Source organism: Brachycentrus maculatus, unplaced genomic scaffold (genome assembly GCF_059751285.1).
Source record: "Brachycentrus maculatus isolate JH-2025_06_01 unplaced genomic scaffold, ASM5975128v1 h1tg000172l, whole genome shotgun sequence".
NCBI lineage: Eukaryota > Metazoa > Arthropoda > Insecta > Trichoptera > Brachycentridae > Brachycentrus > Brachycentrus maculatus.
This window is the reverse complement of record NW_028280925.1, coordinates 669,778-687,693: the sequence shown is the minus strand read 5'-3', so window position 1 is coordinate 687,693 and position 17,916 is coordinate 669,778. Positions and strand designations below refer to the sequence as shown.

Genomic DNA, 17,916 nt, shown 5'->3' with positions numbered 1-17,916 from the left:
CAACGGTTAGTTGTTGGTTCAAAATTATTTCTTCGCATATTTTCAGGTTTCAAAATATATTTGTGTCACAAGAAACATTGGACTTTGATAATAATTGTATTCATTTACTGTCGCTCTCCTGACAAGCTTTTGTAACTGACATTTTTGAAGAATTTCGGTTAGGTACAGTTTTATATATTGTAGATTTTCTAAGCATGCATGTGAACACCTAAATATTTCAACATTTATCAGGTATCGAATATCTTAGCTTAACTGTTTTTATTAACAATATTTTTTTCATAAAGTAAAATTAAAAAAAATGTTTCTAACCACTTTTCCATCCTTGAAGATATAATATGTACTAGGTATAGTTCATATGCATTGCTGAAGATGACAAGGTTCTTGTCGAAACCGGTTGGAGAAAAGTGATAAAAATAAAAGTGGTTGAACGCAAAGTTTTCGTTATATTTTATCCAATTTTATAAAATATGCCACAAAGCATTTTTAAAAACATTAAATAAAATATTTTAATTATTACACAGTTAATGTAATATTCGTTTTAACTGTACATCTATAAATAAAAGCAAAAATTAACGGTAAAAAAATACTGATCACGATAAAAATAATCGCCAATATTTATGTGCAACAAAACGCTCTACTGGCAAATTCTGCAAATGCAGATGCAACGAGTGAAAAGCGAAGATATGGGTCAATAAAGCATTTTGCGGGTGATCATCACGGTCCATAACTCGTCGTATTATCGGGTCATGGTCGGGGTCTTAGAACCCTATTAACAGCGGCACGTAAGGGCAAGGGGGGGTGAGGTGGATAGAAAGGCTACTCCACGTGAAGAGACCGAAGAGTGCAGCCATCGCTCAGCACAGTCTGCTCGCCGCTGCCGGTGACACGCCACTGCTCGCGAGACAATGTTCACACGACCGTACAAACCTCGAACCGATTCGACGTGCATTCGCCTCCATAAATAACGACCATGACATTTCTCCCGTTAGCGATATTCTTAACTATACACGTGAAATGCAGTTCTCCATACCCGGGTGAGCATCGGAACAGTTTCCACAATGGGGTAATCCATAGAAAATTTTCCAGCGAAGGTCTGATATCGAGAGCTTTTGATAAATTACAACACATATCAAAAGGCGAAGAAAAAAATGAATACGCCCAACTATACTCAAAACTCTCTTACGATCAAGCCACTAGAAAATTTATAATAATAGATACTCCAAATGAATTTGAAACACGCGGAAGGAGTTCTCAAGTTCACGGCCTTTGGAATTCAGTGGTGCATTTTATAACTGGTGGATTCTTCGCTCAGCCAGCCGATGACCAGAACAGGAACACCAAGAGGAAGAAGAAAAGAGTCGAACGTTTTGATTCCGAAGAATATTTCGATCCTCTCGATAGTGTCTTGGATGTTCTCGAAGACTTTCTCGGAGGAACGAGGAAGAAAAAGGCCAAACGCGTGGTAGATCACCAAAATGTTGGAAGCAAGCCGAACAAATGGAAAATTCCCCCTCCAACGAAATACGAATCCTTGGAAATTAATCAAGAGACAATTGCAAGTTCGACAACTCCGTTAAACGAGGAAAATATAGAAATTTTAGAGAATATTGATGATTCCGATGTAGAAACGACAACTTTTCTCGATTATTCAAATGACAGTTTTAGTACCAATTTGGACATGATGAAATCCAGCGAAGTGACTGATGTTTCCACAGTGCGTCCGCTTACAAATAATGTAATAACATCCACCCGATACGCGCGTAAAACTACGAAAAAGCCGGTGCATAAAAAACCCGCAGTGAGTATCCGGCGTCCCGTGACGTCAGGCCATCAACCGGTGTACGCCAAACCCGGAAGTTTTGTTCCGGCAGGAACAGTGATACATGTAAAGGATTGTCCTGATAAGTCCCCCGACAGGATACCCACTTCATGGACCAACCGCTTTACAACACAACCATCCACAACTCCACAAACTACCACTGTGACTTCAACAGGTAACCTAACCCCTAAGAACAAATAATTTAAAATTATTCTCCAAATAACTATCTAACTAACCATCACTCTGCTTCCCCGTAAGGGTAGACAGAGATAATACAACACAACGCCACATCAATCTGTCTTTTCAAATCTGTCTTTTCAATCTTCCCCTCTTTCACATTCATGCATCTCCCAAAACACGCCGATTATTCCGACTCCTGACCTAACCATTTTCAAGTATTAGAAATACTTGATCATGCCAAGTTTTCCTCGGTCTTCCATTTTTTTTACTATCCTTTCTTCACTCATTAGATTCACACGCCCGAACCATCTCAACACATTTCTTAATTTTATTCTCAAAAATCAATTTTTATTTAAAGTTTTAGTAGGCAGAATTATGCCTTACATAAATACCCTCATATTACAACTCCTGTTTATGATCTGTACTTTAAAATATCTGCACGTCGTTCAAAACACAATTTTTTAATAAAACCATTAAGTAATATCCTAAAACATTATTGTAGTTCACTGTCCTACAAAAATTATTCCATTGTCCAGAAAATCACGAACTTTCTTTTATCGTCTTCATCAAAATTACATTTTGTACAGTGAATAGCATGTACTCGTATTTAATAATGGTTTTTACTGAAATTTATTAAGTATTAAAAAAAACTAAATCTTGTGATCAAATATTACAAAACTAGCAATAAACAACTGCTTTTGTCTGTGTAACAAATATGTTTGTATTGTTTAATAAAACAACAACTACTTATTTAGTTTTCACTACTTTTATTTTATTTGACCAGTGATCAGATTTCGTCGTTACCCTCATTATAATATTCATTACCCTCATTGTAATATCGGTAACGAGGAAACCCAATCACTAATCAAATATTTTTTTTAAAGGATTAGTATCTAGTTTTAGAGGCTTGTCTGCAAGTAAGTATTAAAGATAGGGAAGGTAAATGTGAAAAATACATTACAAATACCCAGATTAATTGAAAATAAATCTTATTAAACGTAGAAAAAAAAACTATTTCATACCCAGATCTACATTAATCTTTATCAACAAAAAAAATGAAAATAGGAATAACCCGCAAAGCCTCTACTTTTAGAGGCAGGTAGGATAAGGAAGATTGATGTGAAAAATACATCACAAACACCCAGACCAATTGAAAATAAATCTTTCTTGAATTTATTTGCGCAAATAAATTAGAACATCAGATTAACAATATAACATAAAATGCGTACATTAAATATTTATTTAAAAACAAAAAATAATTGAAAATAGGTGTGACTTAAAATCAACGTAATAATAAAATTTACATCTCAAATTTAATATCCTACACGAGCTACCGGAAAAGCCTCGGCGAGCTAACGGTGGCGATCACTGGTCCATACGAAAATGTATGATATTCAAAGCTTTATATTATTATATTACCAGTTCCATATTACACATTATTTTTTATTTCCCTCGTGACTTTTCAGAAGATCTTTTTTTTTAACCCTTATCCGCACCCCAATGGTGCATAAGGCACTGTGTCATATAAACGCAGTGTTATCTTGATCGTTTACACATGAAGAAAAGGTGATCAGCCCTCCGCTTCAGGTACCAGTCCATGGTAATATTGAATAAATACAGTGGAAAAATCACTTATATTTATTTTACCCCCCTTGGGAATCGAACCCGGGACCTCCAGAACGGTAGCCGAGCATGCTGACCATTACACTACGGAAGTTCTTATTACATATGGTATATAGAGGCTATGCGTATGTAGATACATATTACATTAATATTGATGGAAATCCAATTCATTTTTCATATTTTTCACCCAAAGATCAATTACATTAGTTTTACGATCGATAAAAATGTTTGAGCAGATGAAAAGAATGTTCTTTTTTTTTTTAACTTTTGATTTCATATATTTGATTTGATGTATTCGCACATGCACTTATCGATTGTGCTTTATGAAATCGTCAGGTTAACATCGTTTGCTTTTAATTGCCATGCAACACCGATTTCAGAGAACTGCAGTCAGTCGACGCGATTTAATTGGAATCTCTATTTTCTCTGTGTATTTTTCTAATCTCTTGGGACACCTATACTCACCATGTTAAACTATGTGGAAAATAGCATGTTATAATTATTATTAAGTACTTTACCCGTAAATGTAATACGGACTAGTGAAATGCCGAATTATTATTTATTATTAATTTTTTACCCGCAGGACTGAATTATAATTAATTTTTACGGGTTATGTAGCACTAACAGAGAAATAATAAAAAGAATATCTTAATTTTTTACACCTATAACTAAATATTTCATAATGATTATAAATGCTTTTTTCAAAAAAAATATAGGAATAAAGTTAGTAAATTATCCATTCAAAAGCTTTTTGAAATATACTCCTAAAGAAAACATAATAATAAATCCCTTACCGCACCCCGATGGTGCATAGGGCACTGATTCATATAAACGCAGTGTTATCTCGATCGATTACACATGAAGGAAAGGCGATCAGCCCTCCACTTCAGGTACCAGTCCAGTGTAATATTGAATAAATATTAGAGTGAAAAAATCACTTATATTTATTAAACCCCCCTGGGAATCGAACCCGGGACCTCCAGAACGGTAGGCGAGCATGCTGACCATTACACTACGGAGGCGGACAAAAATATACAAATGTAAATAGGTCAAACATGAAACTACTGTTCAGGAATAAGAATTACATTTAACCACCCTACACATACGAACGTACGTGATACGCGCGGTTTTTCTTCACCGTTCCGCGCTAACCCGTATGACCCACGCGCACGAGAAAAGATATCTGTTTCAAAAATATTTAATGCGTACCGGATACACTGACACTTTTTTGTCAGGTTTCATACGTTACAATATTTTGTGACAACAAACGTTGCGATTTTTTTGCTTGTTTATAAAAAATGTGCCTGAAAATAACCCGAAGGTATGGTGGTCCAATTGGTCCATTCGCCAGGAACTACGCTCGGATGGCTTGACTCTGGCCAATGTCTGTACCCGACGGATTCTCCAGTTCTTTGGACACGTTGGATAGCCTGGAACGACTAGTTGTGATCGGCTGGAGGGAAAGGGAGGGAGAGGAAGATCCCCACACAATGGACCGATCAAATTAAGGCAACAGCAGGCACCTCAGTGGTTGGCGCGCTACGTGCAGCGCAGTCAAGGGATAACTGGAGAAGAGTAATTGTTTCTGCAAGGGTCACAACCCTCAGCAATAAGGAATAAGACGGAGAAGAAGGGTGGTTAATATAAATTGAATGATGTGTAGATCAGTTTTAAGACACCATTACTAAACTGTATCAGAACAAAGACACCATTACACCATTAAAAACACCATTACTAAACTGTATCAAGAACAAAGAAAATCATGTCGGTCTGTGCATTTATTTCTTTATTTCATTTTGTTCACAGGCTGGTTTGACTTTTTCTCCGACAATGACCCTGGTGAAGTTGAAAACGTTGGACAAACTGAGGCATCTTCCGGTGGCTGGTTCGAGAGCATGTTCGGCTCGGAAACCACTACCGTCCGTCCCAAGAAACCATTCACCCCTTCTGTTCACATGGTTCCTGCCACACAACCCCCTGCACCGTCTTGGTTCGACACCATGCTTAGCACCGAAGAAGAAGACAGTACATTACAGAACTCGCCAAGTTTTGGTAAGATAATAATACAATACCAGCTCGCTAATAGTTTGGAGCAAGTTCTTAAAGTCCCAAGTCGACTTGGATCTCAACACACCATTCTCATCGATAATGCTTATCTCAGCCTTGCATTCTTACCTTAACCCTTTCCACTCTGACCATTTTTTCTCATAACTGATCAGCTACTCTGATCAAAAAAATGCGACGTTTTTCTACCATTAAAATAAATATTTTGGTTCCCTAATATTGGGACACTCAGTCTGGCAATTCATATGACCATGTTAATTAAGATTAACTGTATTTATCTGAAATATTTTTGGTAGAATATACTTGGGTGATAGAGAAATCAACGATTAAAGTTATACCTGTGCCGGGCCCACAGACATTGTGGCCCACAGAGCTGCCTACTAGAATCATACGGGCCTGAATGTCTGGCCTACAGAGTATATTTAATAGTCATAAAATATACCAAAATATATACACGTATATATTATTTACATATATTTCAGAGGAATTTATTTCTTAAATAGATATTTCATATTTATTAAGCTGGTTTTCTTGTCAACAAGCCAAGAATACAACATTTTGAGTGTGTCCAAATACTTGTTCACAAATCTGGATTATTCTTCAAATATAGGAGTTATTTTTCATATTATTTTTTGACATCTCATCCAAGATGAAGAAGACTATGGAAGTCCTGTAAATGAATGGTTTCTTGGGGAAGATGTCAAAAAATAATAAGTAAAGAATATTAAATAACCTACTCAATCAGTTGCTAATAAATTGATGATTGATTGTGTTATTTTGTTTCCATTTATTTTCTTTAAAGCATCCGTGAAAAATAACGCCACATCTTATTGTCACAAAATATTTGTGTCCATTTGTCCGTGTCACGTAAAAAAATACAAACAATGAACAGCTTTCAAACAATGTTAGCAAAACGTGTCTGGAATATAGAATTCTCTGCATTCAAATCATTTTCCTTATTTGAAAATCGTTCTTATTTAAAAATTAGTGTTTGTCGCTTTTAAAATTGCTCTCCATATCTGGCTTTGAATAGCAAGTACCTACCTTTATGCCACACCTGTGAAAATTTATTTGAGAAATATGCATATGAATAATATGCTTTGAACATAGAATCGTTTTTTGTTATTATGAACTTACACTATTATGTATGTGTCAATGAGTTTTAAAATAAATAAATTTGATATATTTTCCAAAATCAGGAAAACGGGTCAAGTAGAGTCAACGAAAGGTTTAAACTACTGTTCTAATTCGGTCCATCTGTCTCGAACTCTCTCTCTGGTCTCAATCCTGCGGATTGGTCTGTAGCAACAGATGACATCTCTTTCTCCATTCTCGCCTATTTCGGAAGTCCTCTTCAGCCGTCGAGCAGCCCTTGTCTTCGTATAAGTCGCTTAGGTATTCGCGGCGTGCAATAGCATATTATTTCTCGTACAATAGCATATTATTCCACATTCATTACCCCCATAAATTCCACATCGTATTGCGTGTTTGAATATACATTCAGTTGAAATAATATGTTAATAAAGTATCTGAAAAGTTGTGGAAACTTATTGATTACTATTTATTTTAGTTTTTTCATTGCCTGATTACTTTTTGAAGCAATGCGTTCGCTTTCTACAAGCATTAGTTTTCAGCCTACCCTCGTCTACCTTTTTGGTCTAAATCATTATATACTTTTACCTCTAAAGATTGCTGATAATGAAAATCATTTTCCCTTATTTTTCAATATTTTGGTTCGAGAACTAAAGTGTTAGAGACGTGACTTATTTTTAATCAGAACATTTCTTCGATTTTAAGATATTCGATTTTTTGATAACTGGTGTATTCGAATTATCGCTGGCTTATTGACAGTATTTTATTAATAAATATTTTGTTTACCTTCGTATTGTAGTGGTTCGATATCTAGGGGGAGGGGGTAGAAACTAAATATGTGTTTTTTTACTCTAATATTTATTTATTATTACCCTGGAATAGTACCTGAAGCGCGGGCCTGATTATCTTGCTTTTATACAATCAACGATTGAATAAACATTGCGTCAATTTGATGCAGTGCCCTATACACCATATGGTGAGGATAAGGGTCAGTAGTAATGGACACAGAGACACGCTTATAAATCATAACTGGACCTAGGGGGGTGTTTTTTTCAAACAATATTTCAGGCTAATGTATAATTCCTTGTTTTATATGTTCATCCTTGTTTAATATACTTAAAAAGAGAAAACATATCATTTTATCGTATTATTTTATACGACATTTCATTACATATAATATATATATATTTTTGTACAAATTGGCTACAGCCATTAATAAAAGAATAAAAAATATAAATAATCCTTCTGTATCTTTTAAAACACTTATATATTCATAATATAAATTACTATGGGTAGGTATTACAACATTTTGAGTGTGTCCAAAAAAAAATACTATGGGTATTCATGTATTGCATTATGAATTAATTTGTATTAATAACGCTAGTTTCAGGCATACAGAAAGAAAAGAAAGGACGTCGCAAAAGTTATAAAGGGTTCCAACTCCTGCGAATGTACCCAGACACTGCGTGGAAAGTGGAAGATCTGAGAGATATGCAGGAAGACACTCAAGGCTCCGGCCTCATGTGGTGGACCAATCCGTCCATGAACAGATCAGCTGACCTGATGGTCCCTCCGGGTTTACTGAGCGATATAAAAGACCACTTTGATTCTCAAGGCATGAAATATGAAGTCGTCATTTGGGATCTTCAGGTATTTATATTTATAATAAACTTTTATTTTAACTGTTAAACGATAATATACCTAAATCGGAAGCTCAGACAAAGAATGATCAAATGCTATGCGTGGTGAGTTTTACTTTATGGTGTCGAGCCATGGACCCTCAAAGTCGATATCATTAACCGCTTGGAGGCTTTTTTTTGTATTCTTCTTCTTCTTCTCCGTCTTAATCCTCATTGCTGAGGGTTGTGACCCTTGCAGAAGCAATGACTCTTCTCCAGTTATCCCTTGACTGCGCTGCACGTAGCGCGCCAACCACTGAGGTGCCTGCTTTTTTTGTATACATTTATTTAAAACACAATTTTTCCAGTTTTAGAACATTTTTCGAGAGACCCACTAAGCCACCTCGTGTCTTGTCGGTGGAGTTCTTTTTTAATACTTTTTTATTGTTTTTAACGATTTTAACCTGATAAACACACAAAAAAGGGAGAAAAATTAAGAATATAAACATTTTACAATTTTCATAAAATTAACTCTTGATCATTTACCCATTCCTTTATTTTGCCTTTGTTCCATATTTAATTTTGACCTCTAACATCCGTCGGCAACAAATAAAAAACGATATATATATTGCAGTGTTCGACTCCCATATTTATTGTTAATTATTGGGACTATCAAACCTTCGTTGTGTGTAAATCGTGTATCATGGTTGTGTACTAAAGGATTTCGATATTTTTGTCTAGTTTGTTGTTCAACAATGATACTCATCCACAATATTCCACGTACCGGCAGTAATTTTAAATGTTTAAATATCTTTATTTTGCTTTGTTCTATATTTTATTTTGACCTCTAACATCCGTCGGCAACAAATTAAAAATGTTCAAATGTTAAATTTTGAAATGTGGATCTACCGAAGGATGTTGAAAATATCCTGGACTGACATTATTAATAGCGTTGAAGTACTGCGTAGAGCAAATGTACAAAGAGAATTGTCAACAATCAAGCTCTGTAAAACTTCGTATTTTGGTCACATAATAAGAGGTGAAAAGTATGCCATCCTACAACTGGTCATAGGAAAATTGAGGGTCGCAGAGGGGTTGGAAGAAGGCAGCTTTCCTGGCTTCGGAACATTCAAGAATGGACCGGGGTGAGAGGTATGGAGGAGCTCTTTCGTGCTGCCCAGGACATACAAGGTTTCTCCCAACTGATCGTCAAAGTCGGGAGGACACACGAAGAAAAAGATTTTAACCTGGTTACGCCTGTCATTTGATTTTTGTATGGTTTTTTTCTAAATTGTTTAGTTTGATACTTTCAGAAAGCCATCGCATATGAAAATCCAAAATTATCTAAAACTCAACGTTTGGAGTTGGAAAAAGTTAAAGGTCACCCTATGACGTGGCGTAGGTACCACAGATACGCAGATATTCTTCGTTATATGGAATATTTATCGCTGAAGTATCCTGATATTGTAGACCTTATTCCTCTCGGTAGAACTTATGAAGGACTGCCCATAATGGCTGCAAAGGTATGTACTTCTTCATTTTTACAAGAATCAGTGCTTAAATGATGTCCTAATAGTGTCGTCTTAATTCCTTTTGTCATTCATTCTCAACAAACTAATTGTTAGGATAAGGTAAATATTTAAAAAAATGTTTCAGTAGAAATTATTAGTTAAAAAAACGACATGTGTGTGCTAGAATATGTAAAAAAGCAGGATGTGCCTTTGGTAATGCACGATCTGGGCCGGATTTAAATTGTATAAGGCCCTAAGCTATTTGAAATAATGAATTTTAAAAAATTGCGTGAAGGGTATGGAACGTCCCGGAAGTGCAGCATTGGGACTAATAATGCTGCGACTTATAGTTAGAATTTACGTAATAGCTTGTGTAGTTTATGCGTAAATCCTGTACTTTGTACAACACATTACGAAAGTCTAAATAACATCAGAGATGGCGAACATATCAGGAGTTCTAAATGTTCTATACTAGGGTGTTAAATATTAATCTCTCGAGTGTTACAATATTAATGAAAAGATTGTAAACAATATTAATATTATTTATTTTATCAGACACAGCATTATTCACTCTTGTAAAAATATTTATTCTAAAAAGGTAACCTATCCACCAAGTGAGATGCATAATACTTATGCAGAAAAAAAGAAATGGAAATTAAAATCCAAAATGAAACCCGCAGTTTGGATAGACGGAGGGATGCACGCAAGAGAATGGATTACTCCAGCAGTTGCGTCATGGTTTCTTCACACACTTGTTGAAGGGGAAAATGAAAATGGTAATTATACGTATATGTTTATATCTTTGTCATACGTATTATGTCATATGTCCTTTTTGTAATTGTTAGGCCGAAGGACACCTAATTTGAAAACTATTTATTCACATTTTAGGAGGTGATATGGAGCTCTTGAAAATAGCAGATTGGTATATTCTCCCGGTAGGAAATCCAGACGGCTACGAGCATTCTCATGTGAAAGATCGTTTTTGGAGAAAAACTCGCTCCAAGCATTCCAATGAAGACAGTTATTTCAATAGTTGGTTAGAAAATTAAAATTATTTTTATTGTGAGATTCACTTTGCTACTTGTTATGATGCTCAGTGAATATACTTATTTATGAACTTTGTCGTAATAATGTAGTAAAATATATATAATTATAGTTTATTCCTTTTTTTGTACAATTATATATTTTATTATATGATAATAAGTAGATATTTGTTTTCCTTACAATATTTATACTTGAGAATTTATTTCAGGTATCCGTGGAATTGGGGAAATACAGAATGTACCGGAGTAGACACAAACAGAAATTGGGATTATCACTGGGGAGAAAAAGGCTCTTCGAATGACCCTTGTAGTGACTATTATGCTGGTCCTCGTCCCTTTTCCGAACCGGAAACAATGGCAGTGTCCAGCTTTCTAATGGAAAATAGAGATCAATTTAAAGTAAGAAAGGCTACTTACGTAACATTTCTGGTCGCGATGGCGACTAATATGGTCGAAGAGCATTGAAATAGGCTCTGTGACCATTTCACCCGGTATCGTGACCAAGAATGTTACGTGGGTATATTCATATTAATACATAATAACAACCTTAATAGTAACGTGTGATTAATATACGAACCCGTTGTTGCAGGCATATCTGTCATTGCAATCATACGCACAAATGTGGGTGATGCCAACAACACATTCTCGGGAACAATTTGCGGACAAAGCAGATTTGGTCGAAATGGGAACGCTGGCTCTAAATGCATTGTCCGCCGTATCCGGAACTAAATATCAAATTGGCTCTCTATCAGACCTCGTGGAGCCAATTACCGGAACAGCCCATGACTGGGCCAAAGGAAGAGCCGGAATCAAGTATTCCTACGCCGTTAAAATGAGAGATTCACAGGGACCGTACGGATTTTTACTACCGGGATCTCAAATTATACCAACCGCAAAGGAAACATGGGAAGCTGTCAAAGCTATAGCGGATAATTTGTGAATGTATAAATTCTGACTGACTAGTGTTATTATTTATTCTAATATATTACTTTATTTTTTATCAAAAAAACTGTAGTTTTATTACATGTGATAAAATATCATGTAGTAATTTATTAAAAAATAAATTAACGATTCAATTAGCGCTTAAAAAGAAAATCTATTCAAATTGTTGGTTAGAAAACTACGATTATATATATATATATATATATATATATATATATATATATATATATATATATATATATATATATATATATATATATATATATATATATATATATATATATATATATATATATATATATATATATATATATATATATATATATATATATAAATATATATATATATATATAAATATATATATATATATATATATATATATATATATATATATATATATATATATATATATATATATATATATATATATATATATATATATATATATATATATATATATATATATATATATATATATATATATATATATATATATATATATATATATATATATATATATATATATATGCATATATAAACGTTTGAAATAATTTTTGTGTTTCGTTTGGTTTGGTTTGGTAATCAGCAGTTTGACTATCGAATGAATTGCAAAAGTCAGATAATTTTTGTACTTATATCGCGAACATGATTATTTAATATAAATTGCAAACATTGCATGAAAGATCTTTTGAAGTAAACACAAAATCAGTTGTGAGCACATTAAATATATTTTTTTAGTACTAGTTATAGCAAAAACAATGTTATTCGGTAAAAATATGAAAAGAAACAAAAACACCTTTCGTAGAACAAGAGTAATTTTACCCCAATAAGGCTGAAAATTACAAATATATTTTTATACGAGGGTTTTTAATTTAAAAATGACCAATACCGATTCAGAATATATTATGTTTATTTAGTGCAGGGAATTATCTACAGTACATGATTTACGTATAAGCTACATAAGCTTGGCTTTGGGCCCCCATTTTCTTGGGTGTCCCCAAAAAATATTGTACGAGTGAGAAATTGCCATATATGTATACTTTTAAATACTAAAAGGCCCCATATTTTAAAAAGCTTAAGGCATCTGGCCCCACAATAGAATGCCGTTATTCGGTAAGCGAATTTTGCAACTGAATGTATAAATAATGTAAAATAAATTTATATATTTTTTTTAATCATTCATTTTCAGAGATTATTTATTCTTCCTGGATGAAAATAACTCATATCGGAATAAGAAACAACCAAAAATCCGCTTCTGGTGGCTATCGTAAAATGCAATCAAAAATAAATAAGTAGGTACCAACTTATGCCTACCAGTTCTTGTCTCTGTCAATTTATGAATTGTCTATGAAATCTAGAAAAAAAATAGCCGTGATCGGAGAGGAAACGTCAAATTCAAAAAGTGGTTTACAGGTTGCGTATTTATTTACGGTACATTGAGAGTCTGTTTATGTTTTGACGAAGTTTGTTCATTTGTTTTCTATTCACTTTTATTATTCTCTAAAATATCATCATGGCTTGGTTTGATACACAGGAAATGAGAAATACCGAATGTGGATTTTCGAATTCAGTAGGGTTGATTTTAGGAGGACTAGGCGCCGAGTTGTATATTCCAGTGTTCAGGTACTTTAAAGAATTATTATTTATATTATAAAATATATTACCTATAATTTTTTAATGAAACTTATTCTTGTTTATAGGAAATATGATATCGGAAAACAAGATTTAGAATTACTAACAGATGAAGATCTCATTATATTTGGCATTGATTCATCGGCTTTACGAAAAAATATTTTATCTGTTTTCCACAAGAACTCCACGAAGAAAGGGTTTGTACTTTACCTATCCTCACATTCAATTCTCAGTAATGCAGGATATCTTGGTCATTATCATTATGAAACGAAAAAAAGCCTAGTGAAATAACTTTTTAGTTGTCTTTCAAATTTTGCTATAAGAAAAGCTTACTTTACCCGCCATTTCTCTTCCATAAATGTCTCTGGGTGCGGGTCTATTGGACGATATTCTGTCTAATGTACAGGAGATAATACAAAACAATTGGAAATGACATTCTTTATTTTTCTTATCTGCACCCAAATAGTGCATCAGAATACAGTAAAACATCTATCAATCGTTTTTTAAGGGACCTATTGAAATAAACTATGAATGCAGGAAAAACAAGTTAATACACAATGATATACGATCGAGTAAAAATACTGTTCTTATCTGCATAACCGTTGGTAGGTTAAAATTCTAAATAAATGCAAGTGTGAGAAGTAAATAAATGTATTTATTTTTAAAAAGAACAAAAAAAAGATTAAAGTTTTTTGTCTAAATTTGTGATTGACAATTGTATTTTTAACTGTTTTATTTCCATAAATCCACAGTATATTTTCGGCTTTGCAAATAAAAATTCTTTGGCATCAGTTATTAAATATGCAAGTAAAAAGTTTTCAATATTTGTATGCATGCTTCTGAAAATGAAGGTACAGGCACCGACTCCTCTTCATCAATATCGACCTCATCTGCTGTATCCATCAACCTTGCGTCTACCTTTTTTGTAATCAAAATGTAACCTTGTTTTAAAATCACTTCTTAGTGATTTAAAACTAAATTACATTTTAATTATAAAATGGAAAATCACAAAGTTAGTGCTTCAAATATAAATTATATACCTTTTTTGTGTTTATTTCAGTAATCCACAATACGATCAGTCAGAAGCTAATAAACTCTTGTCCAATGCTACTAAACAACTTTATAGAATAAGATTTGCGATTCTAACAAACCACTTATCATTAAAAAAGGATAAACAAGCTCAAGATGTCTTGCTGTTACCAGACCTTTATGCCACATCGGTTATGTTAGACGTTATTGACAAAATCAATGATGAATTAGATGCAATGAGTTTTATTCTTTCCTCTAATTTATCTCAGGTCAGTTTTATATATAATCTTGATTCAATTCTAATAATAAGTTACTTGGTTTTATTTTATTTAAAGACATTTATATTTTTGCCTCATATAACATGTTTGAGAAATTGTCAATTTTATCTAAAAAAGTCATTTTACGTTGATCAATTAATAATTTTGTAATCAATGCAGTTACCAAATAGGATTACATAGTGTCACTTTTCTGTGCATTGTGATAGCCTATTTAACCAATTATTGCAAGACCATACATATATTTAAATGTAAATACTTGTATTTAAACATAAAAATATTTAAAAAAAATCCTTATCTGTTTGATTGGCTAACCCTAGATTACGGAGCATTTGTAAAATTACGACGGGCATTTAATTTGTGGGGAGCTCCGAGGCAACACGTGTAAAGAATGTTGTGATAACTAGCATGTATCTTAATATTTTTACTGATATTTTATGCTCGTATTTATATAAAGTTTTCAATGAACATGTTGCACTCTTTTTTTAATGTTTTTAGTAAATGTTTTTGGTAAATTGTGAGTTTTCTTAGCATAGTAAATTTTATGATAGTCCCGTATTAAGATATTTCGAAACATGTCCCGTAGTCTTGGGTTAATAGTTCAAGATTTAAAAAAAAAATAAGATGCTTTGAGAAGGTTTTGCAAGATTGACAAAAAATATGAAACAATGGCACAGTTAGATAACAACATCAGATCTTTAAATTGTTATTAGTGTAAAGAATATTAAATTGCCAATCACTTGATAACTGACATGACTAAATTAATCTTATCCATAATGCTATACCTCAAGAATATGTTTTTGTTTTTTAGGCTGAAGATAAAGCACCAAAAAAGATTATAAATAAACAAAAGTTGATAGTAGGATCTGTCGGTGGAGCTGTGGTTGTATTACTATCATTCTGCTTTGTAAAAGCATTAAAAGCAATATAATAAATAAAAAAACACATTATATTCCTTATTCCATAAGCTGTGGCCTATATCTTGTTTTAATTTTTGTGATGATGACTTAATTATTTTAAATTTGTGATATATAATTTATTTTTTCACTGGCACCTGTTTATTTTTTATTTCCTGTTTAATATATATGTACATATTTAAATTACTTTTGGGGTTATCAACAATGGCTTTGTGGAAGTCATGAAGATGGTTAAATGATACATTCTTAACATATTATTGTCGGGCGGTGTTTTCATCAACCCTGGCGCTAATTATACTCAAGTCAGCCACCTGACTCTCAGTACATATACTAATCACAAGTAACCACAAATCCAATTTCCATCTGTACATTTTTTTTGGCATCTCTCACGCTCTACCAAAAGTAAGCAATTAGAACACTTATAAGCGTCTCCTGCTCTATACCAACAGTATGTAAAAGATGCTTTTAAGCATTTGTTGCAAACAATGTGTACATTGACAACAACAGGGAATCCTGATATGACTCAAGACAAGTCCTTTTTACCAGGCACCAACCGACAGTAGAATATTACGAGCAGGCTAAGATTACAGATAAATGGGGTCCTGCCCATTAGAATGGTGTGTTGAGTAGTAATTAACATACTAAAATTATGAAAAAAGTAAGAGTCAATAAAAAAATTGCTTTGTTATAATTTAAAATTAAACTAAACATTTTAAAATTATTATTATGAGGTGAAGTTTTAGTTTTTATTTATTGACTTGGCGTTTAATTTGTAGAACTCCATTTTAATTTATGTATTAATTTTAAATCAAACACAGATTTTTTGAGTCTACTAAGTTGTATTTTATTAACAAAAAACACATAAAAAATTATATTGTGACAATTGTTTCGCCTTGTTAGGGCATTATCAAACGAATGATAATGCCGATTCGTTTGATAATGCCCTAACAAGGCGAAACAATTGTCACAATATAATTTTTTATGTGTTTTTTGTTAATAAAATACAACTTAGTAGACTCAAAAAATCTGTGTTTGATTTAAAATTAATACATAAATTTTAGTTTTTAATCCCATCCTTCTCACTATGTCACTGTCTGCGCGTCAATTACATATGGAAGTTAACATTTTAACTGCGCACAGTAGATAACTTTTAAAATAAATTTATTTCTACGTCATAAAAAAATTAATTTCGAAAAGAGAAAAAAAACGATACCAGTGTTAAGTTCCCAACAATAGTCATTAATGGTCAGCTTCAAGATATCATGTTGGAAGTAATGTTAAAGTTATCAACGCTACGTAGTATAGTTAACTTTTCACCATTATTCCAGCCTATGTTTATTACTCTAGCAGAAAAATGACTGCTTTTTTCGAATAAATGCATCAAAACTGCAATGCTTGATTTTCTATGAGTGGAAAAAATCTGCAAGATAAAATAGTGATATTTATTATAGTCCCTATTGTCGGGGCCATCTGTGGGATGACTTACTCCTGAATTTTGTTAGAAAGGTTGAGGTTTTTATTTATTCTGATTGTATAGCATATCAATATCATAAACATAATTAGTTGGTCCTCCTTGGGAATGTTCTTTTTAGGATCAAAACAGAAAAATGTTTACACTATAACCCAAAGACTTTTACCAAAAAAAAATACTAGCTTCATTAATATATTAAAACAGAGTTAACTGTAGCGTCTATGACAAATTTAGGCAAATTCATTGGTTCATTTATGCAGAAAAAAAAAGCTAGAGGAGTTATCACATCACTTATTTGAAAAATTGTCATTTTCGTGGTGGTTTTTCCACTATGTTATAAAATTACCCCAGCATATAAGAGTCTATACTCGAAGGATTCTCCAGTTCTATGGACACGTTGCGCATGGCAACGAAGATATCCTGGAAAGATTGGTTGTGATCGGTAGCCTAGAGGGTAAGGGAAGGAGAGGAAGATCAAAAAATTGTTTTAATTTACGTAAGTAGGTATTTCTTCCTTTAAGGATTTTTCACCCTAGAAGAGTGTTATAGCCAGTTTTACCTTTTTACAGATATAACTATTCCTGTTTGCCAAGTTTCTTTTTAGTAATGTGAGTTTGATCACTTTTTATTGAAAAAAAAACGCCATAGCAAATATGTTCAAAGAATTTGAAGAAATTTACAAAACTATATTAGGGAAAA

At 33.0% G+C, this 17,916-nt stretch overlaps 2 protein-coding genes across 3 annotated transcripts; both read left to right on the top strand.

Annotated features, from left to right (window-relative positions):
• Nucleotides 1-1,616: 1,616 nt before the first annotated feature.
• LOC148308254 (carboxypeptidase A4-like) lies at nt 1,617-11,950 on the top strand. The gene is made up of 8 exons (XM_088262026.1): nt 1,617-1,994; nt 5,429-5,674; nt 8,181-8,428; nt 9,711-9,920; nt 10,507-10,684; nt 10,797-10,944; nt 11,161-11,350; nt 11,541-11,950. The coding sequence occupies exons 1-8, from the start codon at nt 1,679-1,681 to the stop codon at nt 11,889-11,891; spliced, it is 1,887 nt and encodes a 628-aa protein (XP_088118152.1). The 5' UTR covers nt 1,617-1,678; the 3' UTR covers nt 11,892-11,950.
• Nucleotides 11,951-13,242: 1,292 nt separating this feature from the next.
• Nucleotides 13,243-15,880, top strand: daed (daedalus). Of its 2 annotated transcripts, XM_088262037.1 has the most exons (4): nt 13,243-13,516; nt 13,594-13,722; nt 14,586-14,823; nt 15,641-15,880. In XM_088262037.1, exons 1-4 carry the CDS (start codon nt 13,407-13,409, stop codon nt 15,758-15,760), a joined length of 597 nt encoding a protein of 198 aa, XP_088118163.1. In that variant the 5' UTR covers nt 13,243-13,406; the 3' UTR covers nt 15,761-15,880. The 2 variants fall into 2 exon arrangements, with proteins under 2 accessions (XP_088118163.1, XP_088118164.1); XM_088262038.1 differs by lacking the exon at nt 14,586-14,823 and having other exon boundaries at nt 13,276-13,516.
• Nucleotides 15,881-17,916: the final 2,036 nt, after the last annotated feature.

What these genes read in the sequence shown, in the direction of transcription:
- LOC148308254 (XM_088262026.1), top strand. Translation starts at nt 1,679, where the DNA reads ATGATGAAATCCAGCGAAGTGACTGATGTTTCCACAGTGCGTCCGCTT. An exon ending in TGAAGGGGAAAATGAAAATG is followed by an intron (nt 10,685 to 10,796) that starts GTAATTATACGT and finishes TTCACATTTTAG; the next exon opens with GAGGTGATATGGAGCTCTTG. An exon ending in AAAATAGAGATCAATTTAAA is followed by an intron (nt 11,351 to 11,540) that starts GTAAGAAAGGCT and finishes CCGTTGTTGCAG; the next exon opens with GCATATCTGTCATTGCAATC.
- daed (XM_088262037.1), top strand. Translation starts at nt 13,407, where the DNA reads ATGGCTTGGTTTGATACACAGGAAATGAGAAATACCGAATGTGGATTT. An exon ending in TTGTATATTCCAGTGTTCAG is followed by an intron (nt 13,517 to 13,593) that starts GTACTTTAAAGA and finishes TCTTGTTTATAG; the next exon opens with GAAATATGATATCGGAAAAC. An exon ending in AAGAACTCCACGAAGAAAGG is followed by an intron (nt 13,723 to 14,585) that starts GTTTGTACTTTA and finishes TGTTTATTTCAG; the next exon opens with TAATCCACAATACGATCAGT.